General features: G+C 46.9%; 1 protein-coding gene across 3 annotated transcripts in view; it reads left to right on the top strand.

Moving 5' to 3' along the window:
* The window catches only part of zmym2 (zinc finger, MYM-type 2), a 29,514-nt gene extending 13,623 nt beyond the window's left edge, over positions 1-15,891 (top strand). For 2 of the 3 annotated variants that reach the window (XM_030343443.1, XM_030343442.1), the window contains exons 7-25: positions 113-325; positions 2,244-2,394; positions 2,621-2,736; positions 2,824-2,949; positions 3,295-3,445; positions 3,956-4,128; positions 4,656-4,821; positions 4,927-4,955; positions 5,378-5,513; positions 5,825-5,946; positions 6,474-6,615; positions 6,832-6,987; positions 7,615-8,150; positions 8,288-8,480; positions 8,961-9,112; positions 10,450-10,564; positions 12,279-12,521; positions 12,960-13,095; positions 13,828-15,891. In XM_030343443.1, coding sequence (XP_030199303.1) covers positions 113-325; positions 2,244-2,394; positions 2,621-2,736; positions 2,824-2,949; positions 3,295-3,445; positions 3,956-4,128; positions 4,656-4,821; positions 4,927-4,955; positions 5,378-5,513; positions 5,825-5,946; positions 6,474-6,615; positions 6,832-6,987; positions 7,615-8,150; positions 8,288-8,480; positions 8,961-9,112; positions 10,450-10,564; positions 12,279-12,521; positions 12,960-13,095; positions 13,828-14,056 — 3,285 coding nt within the window. In that variant the 3' untranslated portion in view covers positions 14,057-15,891. The remainder of the gene's footprint in view (positions 1-112; positions 326-2,243; positions 2,395-2,620; positions 2,737-2,823; positions 2,950-3,294; positions 3,446-3,955; positions 4,129-4,655; positions 4,822-4,926; positions 4,956-5,377; positions 5,514-5,824; positions 5,947-6,473; positions 6,616-6,831; positions 6,988-7,614; positions 8,151-8,287; positions 8,481-8,960; positions 9,113-10,449; positions 10,565-12,278; positions 12,522-12,959; positions 13,096-13,827) is intronic. The other variant, XM_030343444.1, reaches the window with a different exon arrangement.
* Positions 15,892-18,022: the final 2,131 nt, after the last annotated feature.

Genomic DNA, 18,022 nt, shown 5'->3' on the forward strand with positions numbered 1-18,022 from the left:
CCAACCCCATTATGCACCATCCCAGTGATGACTCATGAACTCATTATCTGGTTCCCCCCACCTGACCAAGCCCGACGGTGACGTTAACACCAGGCGTGTTTGGTGTCCCCAGATCCGGCACGAGGTGAGCTTCAAGACGGTGACCCACAAGATCTGCAGCGACGCCTGCTTCAACGTGTACCGCATGGCCAACGGCCTCATCATGAACTGCTGCGAACAGTGCGGAGACTACCTGCCCAACCGCGCCACGGCCAACCACGCAGTGCTGGTCGACGGCCAGCAGAAACGCTTCTGCTGCCTCAACTGCATCAAGGAGTTCAAACAGGTACGCACACACACACACACACACACATACACACACACACACACACACACACACACACACACACACACACACACACACACACACACACACACACACACACACACACACACACACACACACACACACACACACACACACACACACACAGGGTGTACTGTATACAAGAGCTGGGTACCAAGTCAATACTGTACCTGCCGGAAAGTGTTCTCAGGCACACACCACTTCACACACCACTCCACTACAGCAGGAGGAGTTGCAATCGGGAGGAAGCCCGACTGTCTTTAAAACGTCGGTGATTGGAGTTTCTCTCTCACTGCACCACTAGCTATTGCCTTGGCATTACTTGTTATTAGAAGTGAAGGGAGACTGGACTGATCTGAATGGTCGAAGTTTACCCATGCATAATGAATTCCAGATGATGGAATGAAATAGAAATCTCACAGTCTCAATATTTAAAAATATATATATTGTGTTCACATTTAGAGTAAGATACTGCAATAAGTGTTTATTTGGTATCTGAAGCAAAACCGTGTAGTTATTTTGGAAGCATTTCAAGTAATACCCGCCCCTCGTGCACACCTATGAAAACACCCCGGTTACCCTCGGAGAACCCCGGATACTAGAGTCGCAGAAGCTATGCAGTAGCTAGGCTGTCGCTAGGCCTGAGCTTGTCTGTTGCTGGGCTGGAGCTAGGCCGTTGCTAGGCGATGGGCACCCAGGGCTCGAAGCCCGGAATTGTACTTGTTGCTCAGCAACTTCAGAATTCTGTCCTGGAGATGCTGTACAAACGGCCCCTGCCTCTTGGATGCTTTTGGCAGAGCATGGTGTACCACACACACACACACACACCAATATGAAGTGGACCATAATGATACACACACAAACCCACACACACACAGGGACAACACCAATATGAAGGGGACTTTAACCACACACACACACACACACACACACACACACACACACACACACACACACACACACACACACACACACACACACACACACACACACACACACACACACACACACACAGACACCACCAATATGAAGGTGACCATAATGATATACCGTCCCACGCACATTCATGGACACGCCACTTAGACGGACACAGAGCGCGCACACAGACGCGCATGCACAGGGCCTCACACACACACGGTATGACAAGGTCAAGGTGGCCTGCCGTGCTGTGTTTTATGGCAGGTCATCGTTTATAGCTTTATGTTCAACCCTGTCAAACCCTCACCATATGTCTTCCAGCTGCTTATGTTTACTTCCAGGGGATTTGCATAGTTTGTGCAGATTGTCAAATTCGGGTTTTAGCTTGAGATAACATTTTGTGCCTTTTGGTTTGTGGGTCTGTGTCTTTTTTTTTTCCTTTGTTTAGGGTCAGTGTTTTCTGTCGGTGAAGACACTAATGACCTCATCAATATGTTCCCATGGCAATGCGTCAGCGGTGCCTCGCGTTAACCTTGCCCACTAGTTTGACCCCTACCCTCTCGTTAGAATGGTCTCTGCATAATGAAACGCTGCGTTCGCTGCTGCCCTTTTAATGTCCTTCCCTGGCTTGAAGGGCGGATGTCCTTCGTACGCTTCCAGCAAAACCTCTCACTTTTAATACAAACAGGGTGAATGTCACTGCAGACTCTGTAAAGGCTCCGATGTAGCTGGAAATTGAATAGAAATTGGCATGTTCGCATAACAGTTCCAGTGAGCGCAGACGCACAATTGTGTTACTGTTGCAGGCGGGTGTGTATTGTAGTGCCCTGCTTAGTGAGTGGGGATCACCGATTTCACTCACTACTAGCTGACCGATCGCTTTGGCATTCCTAAAACATAGCATTGAAATGACGGCTCTTTAATCTTACCCACAGCAAATTGAATGACCTGTTTGTCTTCTTTGGTGGTGTTTCCCCAGGTGAACAGTAAGCTGTCCAGCTGCTCCAGCTGTAAGACCCTGATCAAGACGGGGGAGGTCCTGCATGGCGTGGGGTCCGCAGGGGTCATGGGGTCGTTCTGTTCGGCTTCCTGTATGAGCAAACCCAAGGTCGCCACGCCCCTGGTCCTCAGTGAGTGGCCCCAGCAGTGTCCGTCTGTCTCTCCGTTTGCCTGTCTGCCTGTCAGTCTATTTGCCTTTTTCTGTCTCCCTATCCATCTGTTTTTCTCCCTGACTGTCTCTCTCTTGTCTCTCACTGCCTCACTACCCCTCCAATTGTCTACCTGTTAGTTAGTTAGTTAATTAATTAATTAACGTGTGTGTGTGTGTGTGTGTGTGTGTGTGTGTTTCCTGTGCAGACGCAGAGCCCACGTGTCACTTCTGCAAGAGGATTTCCTTGCCGCAGTTCCAGGCCATGCTGCCAGAGGGCGACGTGCTCAGCTTCTGTAGCTCCCAGTGTGTCACCAAGTTCCAGGTTAGCCCTGGGTCTAGGTTCTGGGTCGGAGGACTAAAGTCGAGGCATTGGCTTAGAGATCTTATTGGGTCAACTCTCCCTCTTCAGAATGCTGCCGTTGAGACGGTTACCAACGGGCAGGCGCCGGTCGGCACGGCGACCAACAGCATCCAGCTGAAGTGTAACTACTGCAGAGGAGCCTTCAGCCTGAAGCCTGAGATCCTGGAGTGGGAGGTGAGTGACCTGCACGCGCACACACCGTCCACATGAACCTCTACGGTCTCATTACTGACTATGCGACTGACTCACTATTGCTGTGTGGTCGAAGCACGCGGAAAACGGGCAGCTCCTGACAGGAAGTGGTCTTTTGGTTGACGGCTCAGGCGACCGGTCGTAGGCCGACGGTTTTGTGTCAGATAATGCACCGAGAACAGTCCTCGGAAGAGATGCATACTTGAAGCGGGAATCACCGAATGGGATTGGCTAAAATGGCTCAGCTGCCGACAACACCTAAAAATATCAAAATGTGTCTGTGTGTGTGTGTGTGTGTGTGTGTGTGTGTGTGTGTCCGTCTCTCAGGACAAGGTGCACCAGTTCTGCAGCCGGAGCTGCTGTGAGGACTACAAGAAGCTCCACTGCATCGTCACCTTCTGTGAGAACTGTCAGGAGGAGAAGACCCTCCACGACACCCTCAACATCTCCGGGGTCAAAAGACCCTTCTGCAGCGAAGGTACCCGTCTGTCCGTCCCTCCGTCGGTCCGTCCGTTTGTCTGTCTGCCTCAAATAAGCTCCTCCTTCTACCTAAAAATAACCATGAGGACTCAAATCTCCTCCTACTGTAAACTAAAAATAACCATGAGGACTCAAATCTCCTCCTACTCTAAACTAAAAATAACCATGAGGACTCAAATCTCCTCCTACTGTAACCTTAAGGATGATGACTGAAATCTCCTCCTATTGGAACCTAAACAAAACCAGCACTATTTGATCCTGTTGAGTGAGCCGCTGAAAACATCATGACTTAATTTGGCTGAAGCAGGAAGAGCCTCTCGTTAAGGGGGAGGAGGGGGGGTTCTCTGTATAGGTCTGAGGTCCCCGCATTTGGTGTTCGGTCGGCCACAAGGTCCATTCGGTCCTCGTGGGCGAACAGTTCCCCATTTGAGCCGTTGAGCGACAGCACGCATGGATGGCTGTCTGGTTCGGGGCTGGCGACTGACTGGCGCTGTGGTCTGTCCCGCAGGCTGCAAGCTGCTCTTCAAGCAGGACTTCATCCGGCGGCTGGGCCTGAAGTGCGTCAGCTGCAACCACTGCAGCCAGCTGTGCAAGCGCAGTGTGACGCGGCAGCTGGGCGGCATGACGCGCGACTTCTGCAGCGAAGCCTGCGCCAAGAAGTTCCACGACTGGTACCACAAGGTCTGCATCGCTGCTATGCAGCCACACTCCCCGCTATACCACGACCGCGCCACGCTCAGGGGGAGAGGCTGACTCGTGTGCTGTTGATGGAAAATCAATACATTTGAGATGGTTTGATTGTTTCATGAAGGTGCTGTATAAGAACAGACTGCCTCTGGGAACTGCTGCTGTTCACTCAGTGTGGCCCAATGCACATGCATCCACTGGGATTCATATGGCGGCACAATTGGGTCGTAGTTATGGTTACTACCTGGTTCATATTTTTATGCTAAGGGATACTTAAACTTAAGGATTACATTTCGCCAGAAGTATATACAAAATGTCAGACCTGTTAAACAACTGTTGATATAATAATGTCTTAATTTCTATCAATCTGTTTACACTGATATTCACTCGTTTGCAATGTTGAGGAACGCCTGGCACTTAAGCGATTTTCACCAGGGGCCACTTCTCTATATGTACTGTATGTACTGTATGTACCATAAACATGACTGGTGTGTGTCTGCGGTTCCCCGTGTGCCCCCTAGGCGGCGCGGTGCGACTGCTGCCGGGTGCAGGGCAACCTCACGGAGTCTGTCCACTGGAGGTCTGAGATGAAGCAGTTCTGTGACCAGAAGTGTCTCCTGCGCTTCTACCTGCAGCAGAACCAACCCGTCATGGTCACGCAGAAGGGACCGGAGAACATCAGCCTTGGTGCGTGTGGTTGTGTGTGTGTGTGGTTGTGTGTGTGTATTGGATGTTGTGTGTGTTTGTTTGACATGTTTTATTAACCATGACGTGTGTTCTATTGCTACACAGGCGTCGAGGTGCAGGGGGCTAAACTTGGGGTATGTATAAACTAAACTGCATGGTTAGAAATGTAGCTTGATGACATGTGGAACTGACTACAGAATGACTGATGTATAACGAATTACTGGCTTGACTGGTGAACTGGTTGCTAAATTGACAAATAAATATTTTTTTGTGACAGCAGTTCACTTTTGACTTGCTGTTCAACCTTCTGTTCTGTTTCTAGTTGTTGACTGTAACGGTTGACTGTGTTGTGTTGCTAGTTGCTAGCCGCTGACTGTTTAACCATCTATTGACTGTCCAGTTGACCGTTTAACTGTTGTGTGTCTAGTTGTTGACCGTTGGCCCATTGTGTGTCTGCAGCTGAACTCTCTTTTGTGTGTCTAGTTGTTGACTGTTGACCTTGGTGATGTGCGTCCAATTGTTGACCGGGTGCCTCTGTGGGGTGCTGTGTGTGTAGATGCTGAGCCAGGGCTCTATGGTGTACCCGGGCCTGCTGCGTGACGTAAAGAACAAGGCTGTCCTGTGTAAACCTCTCACCCTGACCAAGGCCACCTACTGCAAACCCCACATGCAGAGCAAACCACTGCAGACAGGTAACCAGACACCCTGACCTGCACAGCTGGAACCTTTATATTCTGCTGTCAGTTTATGTAGTGGTCTAATGATTGTAGTATGCACCGTACATTCAGCTGTGGTGTTACGATGACGTCATGTGTCCGTGATGTCATGTCATTTTTACACACAGACGTAAGGATGTCATGTTTACATACTGACGGGAAGGATGTTCCGGCAGTGTTTAACCGAACGCACCCACTGATGATGTCGTCCTCATGCAGGCGATGTAATGACGACGTCGTCCTCATGCACTGATGTAATGATGACGTCGTGTTTCGTGTGTGTCCAGATGCGGACGACGGCGTGAAGCGGGAGTTCATCCCCGTGCCCATCCCCATCCCCGTGTACATCCCGGTGCCCATGTGCATGTACGCCCAGCTGACGCCCATGCCCTTCTCCCTGCCCTTCCCCGTAAGACGTTTAAAACCTGCATGGATTACACAGCACCTGAAACACTCCGAATAATCCTAGGTACTGACGTGTAGGTTAATAAAAACGGTTTATAGCCGACTACAGTATATGAAATGGAAAATAGGTAAGTTGGGAGGGTTTTCAGCTCAGAACTGTTTTCATTTGGAAAGGCCGATCCTATGGTTCTTCATTGCATCCTTCGGCCCCGCCCACAAAGGCTCTTTCACTACCTGGCTCTACCTCTATGCAGGCACACCATTAGACGGAGCCGCCAGGATGGCTCACTATCAGGGGAACTGCTGAATACAACCCACACACATTTGTCTTGATTTCAAAGTCCTTACGGCATAATTTCCAGACCGTTTGAGCTTTAATCGTACGCTTGTGTAAGCAGCGATACTATATCCATTGAATGAGACTGTAAAAATGCAAAAAGAAACTCGGTTTAATAAAGGCAAGAAATAGTCATCTCAGTAGAATACTATCCACTCTTCATTAATACTAATCCTCATCTCCTCTTCCCACAGGTTCCAGTGCCGGTGTTCCTACCCAGCTCCCAGCAAGGGGTGGACCAACTGGTCCAGAACATCACAGACCTGAAGACCAAAGTCCTCCATGAACCTCTGGAGACCCTTAGACCAGAACCCTCCCAAGACAACCACAAACCAGGTACCAGAAGACCCCTAACTCCTTCCTATTTTCAGTTAAATACTAGATCAAATATTCCTGTATGTCAAATAAATTATGTAATTAAAGATAAGTAAAGTAAGTGTGTGTGTGTGTGTGTGTGTGTGTGTGTGTGTGTGTGTGTGTGTGTGTGTGTGTGTGTGTGTGTGTGTGTGTGTGTGTGTGTGTGTGTGTGTGTGTGTGTGTGTGCATGTTTAGTTTCAGAAGTAAAACCTCTAAAGCTGATGAAGGAGCGTGGAGCCGGAGAGTCCTCCTACTCATCGTCCTCCTCTTGCTCAGGCAGTGTGAGTGAGGAAGAGGAGGATGAAGAGAAGTACAACCTTGAGATGGACTTGGAGAAAGACTTCCCACAAGGTAGCTCACCCTCCCCCCTCATCACACACACACTCTGGCGTGTGATTGGGCGGTTCATCTGGGTGATGAAGCCAGGGTGACCTCTGGTTTGAACCTATGTCCCTAGTGAAGACAGGGCTGCAGTCGCTCAGGTGGTAGAGCGGGTTGCCTGGTAACCGCACGGTTGCTAGTTCGATCCCCCGAGCAAGGCACCTAACCCTAACTGCTCCCAACGAGCTGGCTGATGCCTTGCATGGCTGACGCCGCCGTCTGTGTTTTGAATGTGTGCATGAATGGGTGAATGTAAGGCAATAACGGTAAAGCACTTCGGGTGGCCACTGGTTACAAAAAAGCGCGATATAAATGCAGTCCATTCACCATGACACACCTCTGTGTGGCTCACTGAAACGGCTCAGCCGTTCAGGAAGTCAGGTGGATTAGATTTACATATTGCCAATCATTTGGAAATTAGTTTTCTTTGTTGAATTATGAATGAAATGTAACTAAGAATAGATTATTTCAAGTCATCAAAGATGATGATGATGATTATAATGATGGTCATAAGAGGAGGAGGAGGAGGTGGATGGTGTTGAGGATCATGATGAAGGTCTAAGCAGGACTGTAGTTGACTTGGTTTTCTCGCCCCAGGTCCATACTCCGACCACAAGGCCACCCAGGAGGACCTAGAGGAGGACATGGACTCCACGCCTCCCCCTGCCCTGCACAAGGAGGAGAAGGAGAAGGAGGAAGAAGAGGAGAAGGAGGATGAGAATGGGAAGGAGACGGAGGTGCAGGAAGAGAAGGAAACAAATGTAATTGAAGAGGAGGTGGAGGAGAAGAAGGAAGATAAGGGGGAGGAGGAAGAGAAGAATGAAGACGAGGAGATGGAGGAGGAGAAGGAGACTCAGGATAAGGAGGGGGAGAAAGAGGAGGAGCTGAAAGAGAAGGAAGAGGAGGAGCCGAAAGAGGAGGAGGAGTCGAAAGAGAAGGAGGAGCTGAAAGAGAAGGAGGAGCCGAAAGAGAAGGAGGAGCTGAAAGAGAAGGAGGAGCCGAAAGAGAAGGAGGAGCCGAAAGAGAAGGAGGAGCCGAAAGAGAAGGAGGAGCCGAAAGAGAAGGAGGAGCTGAAAGAGAAGGAGGAGAAAAAGATGGAGGAAGCGCCTCCCGTCCCTCAGGCCAGGAGACAGGTACCAGGACCCCACATTCTGCTCCTCCCTGGGAGTCATAAACCACAGACAGACAGACAGACAGACACCTAACTAGCCGGTAGTTTCAGTCGCTTTATCTTCCATTTGTGTGTGTGTGTGTGTGTGTTGCTTCACAGGGTCACAAGCGGCGTGCGGTAGAGGCGGGATCCGTCCCTGCGTCGCCGTCCTCCGTGCAGACTCGTGGTCGGCGTGGGAGGCAGCGGCGCGTCCCGCTGCGGGCACGCTACGGCCTCAACGCCTGGAGACGCTGGGCGCTGTCCCCTGCTGACCAATCACACGACTCCAAAGAGCCGGACAGCGCCACACCAGGTGAGCAGGCTCCGCCCCCAAACGTGACAGTGTCGACATAGAAACTCTGTTCTGTCAACGCCTACATCAGCGTCCACACAGGCCTACCAATGTTATAGACACTGTTAACAATGTTATTGTGGTTCCATAAAGGTTTTTTTACTTAAATTACTCATATTGCTTACATCCTAATAAATTAGGATGTAAGCAATATGAGTAATTTAAGTAAAAATAGGAAGGAATAAACATATTTATATACTATATTTATACAGTACAATTATTTATTCCTCATTGTCATTGCGTTTTTTGTATATTTACTTAACAAGGCAAGGCAACTTTATTTATATAGCCCTTTTCACACACAAGGCAGACTCGATGCATTTCCTTCTGAATCTTTTTGGATTCTGTTAATTATTTTTACGATTAAGAGCAGAGAAATTGGGATGGAACCAATGAGAGTATTGATAAGGTACCCTGATGGATAAAGTAATGTGGATTCAGCAGACGGGACCCGGTCCAGAGCAGACCTGCTGTCCCTGAGTCCAGAGGAGCTGTGTGTCTCCCTGAGCCGCTTCGTGCAGGAGGTCAGCCGGCCCTGCGGGGGGCGCTACTCCCCAGACAGCATCCTCTACCTTTGCCTGGCCATCCAGAAGGTCAGTAACCAATCGGAAGCCCAGACGAAATGACTGGCTGTTTTACAAACGGCTGAACTGCTGCCAAAGCCTCGCCGTTTGGGACTCAGCTATCTCTTGTTGTTTGAACTTTATCAAACTTTAGAAATGCTTTAGAAAGAATGTTTGGCTCTGAGTATGCTTCTTTATAAACCATATAAAGAGTATAAAGAGTTGTGTTTGTGATAAAAATTACATGCAATATTCATCAAAGAATTAAAAAGATTATGTATTATTGCTACTATGGATAAAAAGATAAAATCCTGCCTAGCTCATAAATTATCTAGGAGTTAAAATGAATGTAAGATTGTTAATGTATACAAAATATATAAAAAAATAATAGTTAAATATTCATCAAAGATTTTTATCAAAGGATTTAATTGCCTGCCTTAGCTCAAATTAATAAATTAACTAGGAACTATATATATATATATATATATATATATATATATATATATATATATATATATATATATATATATATATATATATATATATATATATATATATATATATATATATATATATATTCATTAATAATTGTATCAAAGGATTATTTCCTTCTTTACAAAGAAAGAACACTCCAGAATTGTAGGCTACTCTTTGAAATACGGCGATTGACATCGAAAGTAGGGGGAACTGAAAGTACCATCAGTAGTTCTGGCGGACGTATATATTTGTCGCCCGCTGCTCCACCCGCTCTCTTCCTCGTGTCGTCAGTCTGGACACACTACACCTATACCATCAGGACCATCGCCTCTGGTAAAAGTCTATTAAACACTTTAATATACTTATTTTACTTAATAATGATGTTGGTACAATTGACATCAATTTATAGTTAATCGGGATGTTTTTGATTTGGAGCTTTATTCAAATGTTGGAGAGTAGTGTACCGCGAGCAGGGATCACTCTTGCGATCGCCGCCAGGATATAATGCCGCTTTCTTCTCTAATTTGGTTTTTATGTAAATCAAACCAATTTACTGTAACTTCACAATAAAAGACGATTTGCGTAGCAGTATTCTATTGTAGACGGTTCTTAACTTGTTTTTTGCAATGCACATTTTCTAACGAGCACGTGTACTGAATGAACCGAACGACTAAAGTGTTCAACCTTTTTATCGATCCACTCCATACGGTGCATTTCACCTGTGACAATCCTGTGATTATAATATATTGCTGTTCACATCCTGAATAACTGATGAGCGATTTAAATATGAGAAATTGTCCAATGGAGTGGGTTGATCAACAGTACCAAATCTGTGTTCAACGTTTTTTGTTCAACTATTCATCATTGTGGAATTGTTTTTATATGTCTAGCATCTGAATGCTAAAGGACGTAATGACGACCTGTTTGGAGACCCATGCTACCGGCGGTTTGGAGAGGAGTTGGACCGGATCTTGACGGGCTGGCAGCCCAGTCTCCTTCCTGATGGTGAGACAACGCATTGAACTGACTCCAGTCCAGACCATATGACACTCAGACTTGATAACACCCACTTCTGCAAGCTGTACATTTACTACATGTGGAGAATTTAAAACTGATATGCCATTGAGCATAAAATAAACAGCCATTTAGAGCAGATTACTGGAGGACTTATTGGTACAGATACTACTGAACTGACATTCACTTTGTACATGGATTAAAGTTCTCCGTCGCTACGACGGATTTCCGTCATTTGGAGTTCACAGAGGCCACTTCACATCTCCGATAACGTCGGGACAAATTTACAAACAGGCGTCATTTGGATAAACTAATCCCATATTAAGGATCTAAATAGGTACTTTCTCGCATAAAAAAATATTAAAACTTAAGAAAGTGATGTATTAACAGCACTGAAGCGAGAATTAAAACAGCTTTTAGCAGCTTTGCCGCTACCGCTGCCGCGAAATGCATTCTGGGAAACTTGCATACTGTATACTGCGGTGCAGTCGGTCTGCTGTATACTGCATACTGAATCCCACATTCAGTATGCAGTATACAGTACATACCGCGCAGTATGTAGTCGGCAGTACGGTAGTATGCAGTTTCGAACATGGACATAATACACGCGTGTATTATGTCGTCATACGTCAACGCCGGTAAAATTGTCAAATTATATAGTGAGTATTTAAAAGGTCTACCGTTAAAATTGACTGAAAACACAAGCATTTTAATGTACATCCCGATTATATATTAAATATATATTAAATATATTATATACAAATGTATATATATACACACCATTTTCGCGCCACATCTTACGTCTCTTTGTTGTGTTAGTGTTGAGTGTCAGAGCGAAAGTTAAGCTAGTATGAACTCTGATGTATCGGATATTGATAAAACACAAAAAAATAAATGGAGATGGGCATGGCTGACGGAAACGGGGAACGATGGCAAGCCTTTTTTAGAGAGTAAAATATGAGACAAGCTTTGCAAAAAAAAAATCTTAGTCTAATTGAAAAGACAACAAAAAAATTGCAATAGATGCAAAAGAACAGCTGTTTAAAATCCTCCTCCTGCAAAACAGTATTGGTCGAGCATTTAAACGTGATGGCTGCATTTGGTGCTGACGTCTTACATTTGTATTTCTTAAGCAGGTGTCAAGTAACCTAACCTGGAACATGTTTCACACACTGCACGTGACTTGGCTGTAGCGCGAATAAAATTTCAGTCAGAAGATTTTTTTTCACTTTAATCCCTGACTTTGTACTATTCTCTGCTCATCTGTTCTGAGGTCCTATGATTATACTCCATATTGCTGTTCACATTCTGATATCATGTGATTGGACTTACCTGGAATATGAGGACATTGATAATGGATGTATCGACTGTTTATGTGTACCCTGGCACAGTCATATCTCATTTCAGGACTAGTAAGGCAAGATCAGTTAGGGCTTTAGAAGCAGGAATCACATTTTATAAAAATTAACCCAGAATGGAATTTAAAGCAGCTTCACCTGGCGATAGTTTAACAAACGTTATGAACCCTGTTTAAAGGTGTAAGTGTTGGGGCAGACCCCAGCTGTTCTGGAAGTTGTCAGTTCTAGATATCTGCTGCATAAGGGTAAGGGCCTCGTAAGGCAAGCTCGTAAGGGCCGCTCTCTCCAGGATAGAGGAGCATTGCGAGTCTGGGTCCAGAGGATCTGACCTCCCGTGTGCCCTGTAGGCTCTGCGTGGGGTCGTGTGGAGGAGGACTCTCTGTGGCGGAGCCGGCAGCTGGGGGAGCACAGCCCGACCTCCCTGCTCCTCTCCCTGGTCTTCCTGAACACCAAACACCTGGGCTTCCGCTCCGTGGACCAGCACCTCCGTCTCGCATTCACCGATGTCTACGGCCCCGACGACCAGCTTCCTCTTACCAAGGAGACCGCCGTCTGCATCCGCGTGCCCGCCCTCTCTCAGGAACTACCCGGTCAGTTTAGCTGGAGGTGCTACCCTTAACACGCACAGCCAAAGGACTTGATGTTTACTGTGTTTGGCCAAAAGGACTCGATGTTCAGTGTGTTTGGGTTTATGGAGATGTCTATGTATACATCACGCATCGGTGCTGAAGTCCTATGATTATACTCCATATTGCTGTTCACATTCTGATATCATGTGATTGGACTTTACTGATATATGAGGACATTGATGATATATTAATTTAGCAACCTTTCAATATGACGGTGGTTGGCCCTTGAACAGATGACTCGGGGGGGGGGGGGGGGGGGGGGGGGCTTGGATTCTGATACTATGTTTAGACAAACTTGTAAGTCGCTTGGGATGAAGGCGAAATCTTAATGTAATGACCTAACAAAACGAGTCAGGTTTTCGAGGGTGGCTAATGACATCTTTGTAATTCTGACCTCAGGCTGCAGGAAGAGGAAGCGCCAGGCAGAGGATGAAGACGCAGACGACCTCGATGAGGCGTCAGGAAGCTCCGCCCCTCGGAGTCCGTCTCACCTCGAACGCGAGCGACGCCTCTATGAACTCTACAGAACCAAATGGTGGGTGAGGCGCTCGACAGTCACGATTAGGGCCTCAACATTCTAGGTCCCAGCCGTCCTTTGTTGAGAGTCGGAACCTGAAGGGATGGGGTTATGCCTTGTTTTTTTGAGATTTATACTGAAACCCTCATTAGTGCCAACAGATCAGAAATGTGCCGTAGCTGTCTAATATCTCTGTAGCTGGGTTTATTCTAGATGAGAACGGTCACCATACTGTGTTGACGACAAACTGCTGCTCACATCCTCAAACTCAACTTATGCTACTTTTACAGGACAGATTCAAGATTCAAAGTGTTTATTGTCGTATGCACAAAAGAGATGTTCTCAGTTGATGGTTACTCACTAGGGGTGCAACGGATCACAACTGGTTGTAGTCTTTTCGCTCGGTTCTAGCCCTACTGTTGATACGGAGAACCGAGCGAAAAGACTACAACCAAACGTAAACATGTCCGGTTCCGATTTCCGTTTCAATGGGATTTACGGAACGCCAAATAAAACAAAACATAAACTGTATTTTGCTACGATACTTGATGATGTTAATACCGGAATTGTCCTCTAAACATGCGCTGATCACGTGAACGCACAACCCTCACGAACCGTGAGGGTTGATCCGTACGGATCACAGGTAACCGTGAACCGTTGCACCACTATTACTAACTGTACCTAAATTGTCTTTCTCCTCCCATCTCGCTCTCCCCCCCCCCCCCCCCCCCCCCCCCCCCCCCCCCCCAGTCCGTCGTCGTTACGGGACAGCTCGAGCGGGTTCTACGTAAGCCCAGTTCCGGGCGCTGGCACAGAAGACCCCCTGTGGTTCAGCTCGGAGCCCCTGGAACAGTGCGCTTTGGTGTCCCTACTTACCCGTGTCCTCGTAGTGCGGGAGGTCTACTCAGACAAACAACGGCACCCCCTACTGGCGGAAGAGGAGGAGGAGGAAATGACAGCCCCGGACCCTACAGTCTGACCTCTTCACCCAGGGGACACTCTGCGCCAAGCCCCTCCCTCTCCAAACCATCGTCCTGTTGAGGAGCATGAGGACTGTCTAAGAGGAAGAGGTTGTGTGGTACTCGCTGTCATCTTCCTCTCTGGGGGGGGAACCCACCCCAAGCCACATCTTGTGTTCCTCTGCTCAGAATAGTAAAATGGCGGGAAGTGTGATGGGAGACGAGGCGCCGCACTGAGATCCTTTCTGGGTCCCCTGTTTTTCTAGGACTGAAAGCGACACCCACAGCCTTGTGTCTGTAGGGCGCCCAGAGCTCAACCTTCCTTCAACAGGTGCACTCTCTCCCAAGACGGCTGCTCTGGTGGTGGCAGCAAGAGAAGACGCCTACCTCCCTTTCCTCTCCCCTGGCCTGTTCCTATACCTTCAACGCCTAGCAGCACACCCACTCACGGCGTGCATACGTGTGTCCGTAGTACATCTGCATTGTAAACAGGGGTTTCAGTGTTTGACATCGGCCTAAATGAGGCGTAAAACCTGTCGTCTGCGCCCAACGCTGAACAGAAATGACAACCGGTCAGCAATATCCCCTCCTGCTTATCACTACCACCACCACCACAACGTCACTTGTTCAACCCCTTTAACCATTAACCCGGATCTCAGGTCAGCTGCACCCCATGACTCCCGGTCGCCCTAGCCAGATATTAAGGACTTCCTGTCATAAGTCTCCCCTGTTTGGCTGGCAGAGCTAGCCGCTCTGCTGTGTGTTGTTAGAAAGATTAGGACCATGTAGCATAAGTTCTTACTAAGGCTGCTGTGAAGCGTGTGTGTGTGTGTGTGTAAATATATATTCCACAATTCCTCAACGGCGGTGCGGCGTTAAATGAACCCAAACGAAGCTTGAAGACTATCCTCCCAAAAAGCCTAAAAACATGCCTAAGTGTGTGTTTTTTCATTTTGTGTAGTTATTATTTTGCGTGTACAGAGCGCACATTTGTGCCCCGTTGAGAGTGCAGTGTGTTGGTGTCATGTCTCACCACCCCCTCCCAACTCTCCCAGAGTGCTTTGCTCCCATTAGGATGCTGTATTAGATGCGAAGTGTTGCCCCGGCAACGCAGCATGCTGCGGGACTGTCTAGAGAACTGGTTTTGATTTTAGTTTCTCTCCTTTATCAACTGGTGTGTCACTCATGTAAACTTCAACCTCCAAAAACAACTTTGTTCCTTTTTTTTTATTTGGATATTTCTGTTTAAAAAAAAAAAGGGTATGGCACCTGCTTGTTAAAATAATTAAGTTCAGAGTTGTTTTATTTTGAGGGTGTGTTCAAAGAAGTCGAGCCTTGTTTAATAATGAAGTGGAGATGTATTTTATGATAAAGGATTTTGTTTGTCATTGATCTTCCTCTGGTTCCACTTGCAACAGTCTTCAAACGCATCGACTTCCTCTTTTAGAGCGCTTCTGTTCTGCAGTTACCGTGGTTACTCACAGAACCAGTCTGTCCATTGTTTGATCTGATTATAATTCACTCATTAAAGAGCTCGCTAATAGTTAGCCCACATATATACTGTATTTAATTTCCCATTGTAACATTACAGGAAAACACGTGTGTGAGGTATAGCCCTTGGTTCAGGATCTAGCCTATCAGAGGGGTTCCCTCCTACCTTCATCTGGGTGGCTGCAAGATGGCTGACCAGGCTCCCGATCTTTCTGCTAGTAGGGGTGAGAGTTGGAGGGTTCTTCCTGCGATGCCTGTGAATGTGCCTACCTGTAAATACTGAGGAGTGTTGGTGTCTTAAGTCTGATGCTGTGTGGGCTGGGCTGCCAAAACGTTAAATAAAATGCTTCATTTCTTACCTGAACCATGTTTTCTCCTTGTGGTTTGTTCAGTCGTAACAAATGAATGCAATATGTTCCAAACCCCTGTCAGCTCCTCAAATACCTTCGGTAGGGAGCCGTGATGGGACTTCTAAAGATTGGAAATGTGTGCGATGAGCTGGTGTTAAAAGGAATTAAACTATTAAACTCGAGCAGAGAAACATTCTGTCTGATGGAAAAAGTCTTCCACCTGAAACATCTTCAAGCGAGTTAGTTTTGCCTTTCCAAAATCCCATCTTGGGAGTCTTCAAGGCTCCATTGGGACAAATACTTCACATGAAATGGTTTGGGGAATTAGGAATAAAATGTATTTTAAAAAAACAGACTGGCCATTGCAAGCAGTTACAATGATAATGTAGACTTTAAAGCAAAAATGCTGATGCTTTAAAACATGGCCTAACTCATCTTTACTCAAACGCCACACAACTAATTTGAATATTAATACATAACTTAATTTGGTCCAACTGATTTATTGGCTGGTCAGTTTTCACCAGAGTTGCACAATCCTGTCCTGCCCTGCCTGGTATCCTGTTTCCTGTGACACGATCGAACAAGCATCCCCATGTATAAGATGACCATGGTTCCAGGTAGGTTCAGTGACATCAGTAATGACCTGATGGCACCAAGGGATGATGTCATATGGCTCCAATTTCAGCCCGTCCAAGGCTGATACACGAGGGGGGGCTGTTACTCGATGTTAGTCCCTAATATTGATTAAAGCAGTAACATAAGTAAAAACACTTCGTTTTGTTTGTATTTAATTTTCCTTTCGTTCATCTCTCAAATAGTGGCATGATGGTTGTATAATTATCTAATTGTATTGTTATGAATTTGATAAGCTTATTTTGTATCATATCGTACAATAGACTCGCATATCCGGTGTCTGTTGGCATAGCGATGATCTGAAAAAAGCCTGCATCATCAATAACTGCAGTGCTGAACATTCCACTGTACTTTTGACCTGTGACCATTATCCATGCAGGATAGATTCAGTGATCAGAATATCAGTCTTTTTTTATAAATTGCCTTTGTTTTTCATCCTCAAGCAGACGGAGGGTTTTTATCATCACAACGTTTTTAACAAACCAACCTGGGAAGTAGTCGACCATTAAGAAGAGCTTCTATTTGGAACATAAACAATGTGTCCCTTTGCCCAAAGGGTGTCGCTACATGCACGGTATTCACGCCGGCAACCCCCCTCCCCTTCCCCCTCTCTCCTGGCCGCTGAGGTCATCCCTGTGACCATCCCCGTTACCAAGACGATAAACATGCACACCCACTGATCCTCAGCATCAGGACCACAGCTGAAAAGGACCCATCTCTGACTGATGAGGACGTTCAAACACACACACGCACACACATGTTCACACAAACAAACACTCACACACAGAAACACACACATACACACCACCAAGTGTGTAACAGGGGTTAGGAGACTGCTCACTATCTCCTTAAGGAAGCCCCAGTACCAGGCTGAGAGGAGACAGTGGTCCGAAGGGGGTCACAGAGTGGAGGTATGGGTGGGGGGAGAGGGGGTTGAAGGGGTCCGGGAGGGTTGTGTGGTTTTTTGAAGAGGCAAGCTCTTTCCTTTCTGTCCTCCGTGTGTTGGCCAGACTCCAATAACTTGTCCCATTGATTTACAGCCTCTAGCTCTGGACACACACACGCATATACACATTCATATACACACACCAACACGGACGCTCGCACACAAACACACACACATGCTCTCACACACATTTTTCCCACACAAATACTCTCACATGGCTATACAAGTATGCATGCACACACACACACACACACACACACACACCTATACACTTTTTGCTCTTTCATACTGTCACACAAACAGACACACACAAACACACAAACTCACAGAAACCCCTCACGCACCCTCTCTCTTTCTATCTCCCTCTCACACACACACCCACGTACTCTGATACACACGCTCTCTCTCCCTCTGTCCCTCTTTCTCTCTCTCTCCCTCTCTCTCTCTCTGTCTCCCTCTCTCTCTCTCTCTCTCTCTCTCTCTCTCTCTCTTCCCCCCCCCCCCCCCCCCTCTCCCTCTCTCCCTCTCTCTCTGACGGTCCGTAACAACATGCTTCAGGCCTGCTA

Source organism: Gadus morhua, chromosome 20, assembly GCF_902167405.1.
Source record: "Gadus morhua chromosome 20, gadMor3.0, whole genome shotgun sequence".
Lineage (NCBI taxonomy): Eukaryota > Metazoa > Chordata > Actinopteri > Gadiformes > Gadidae > Gadus > Gadus morhua.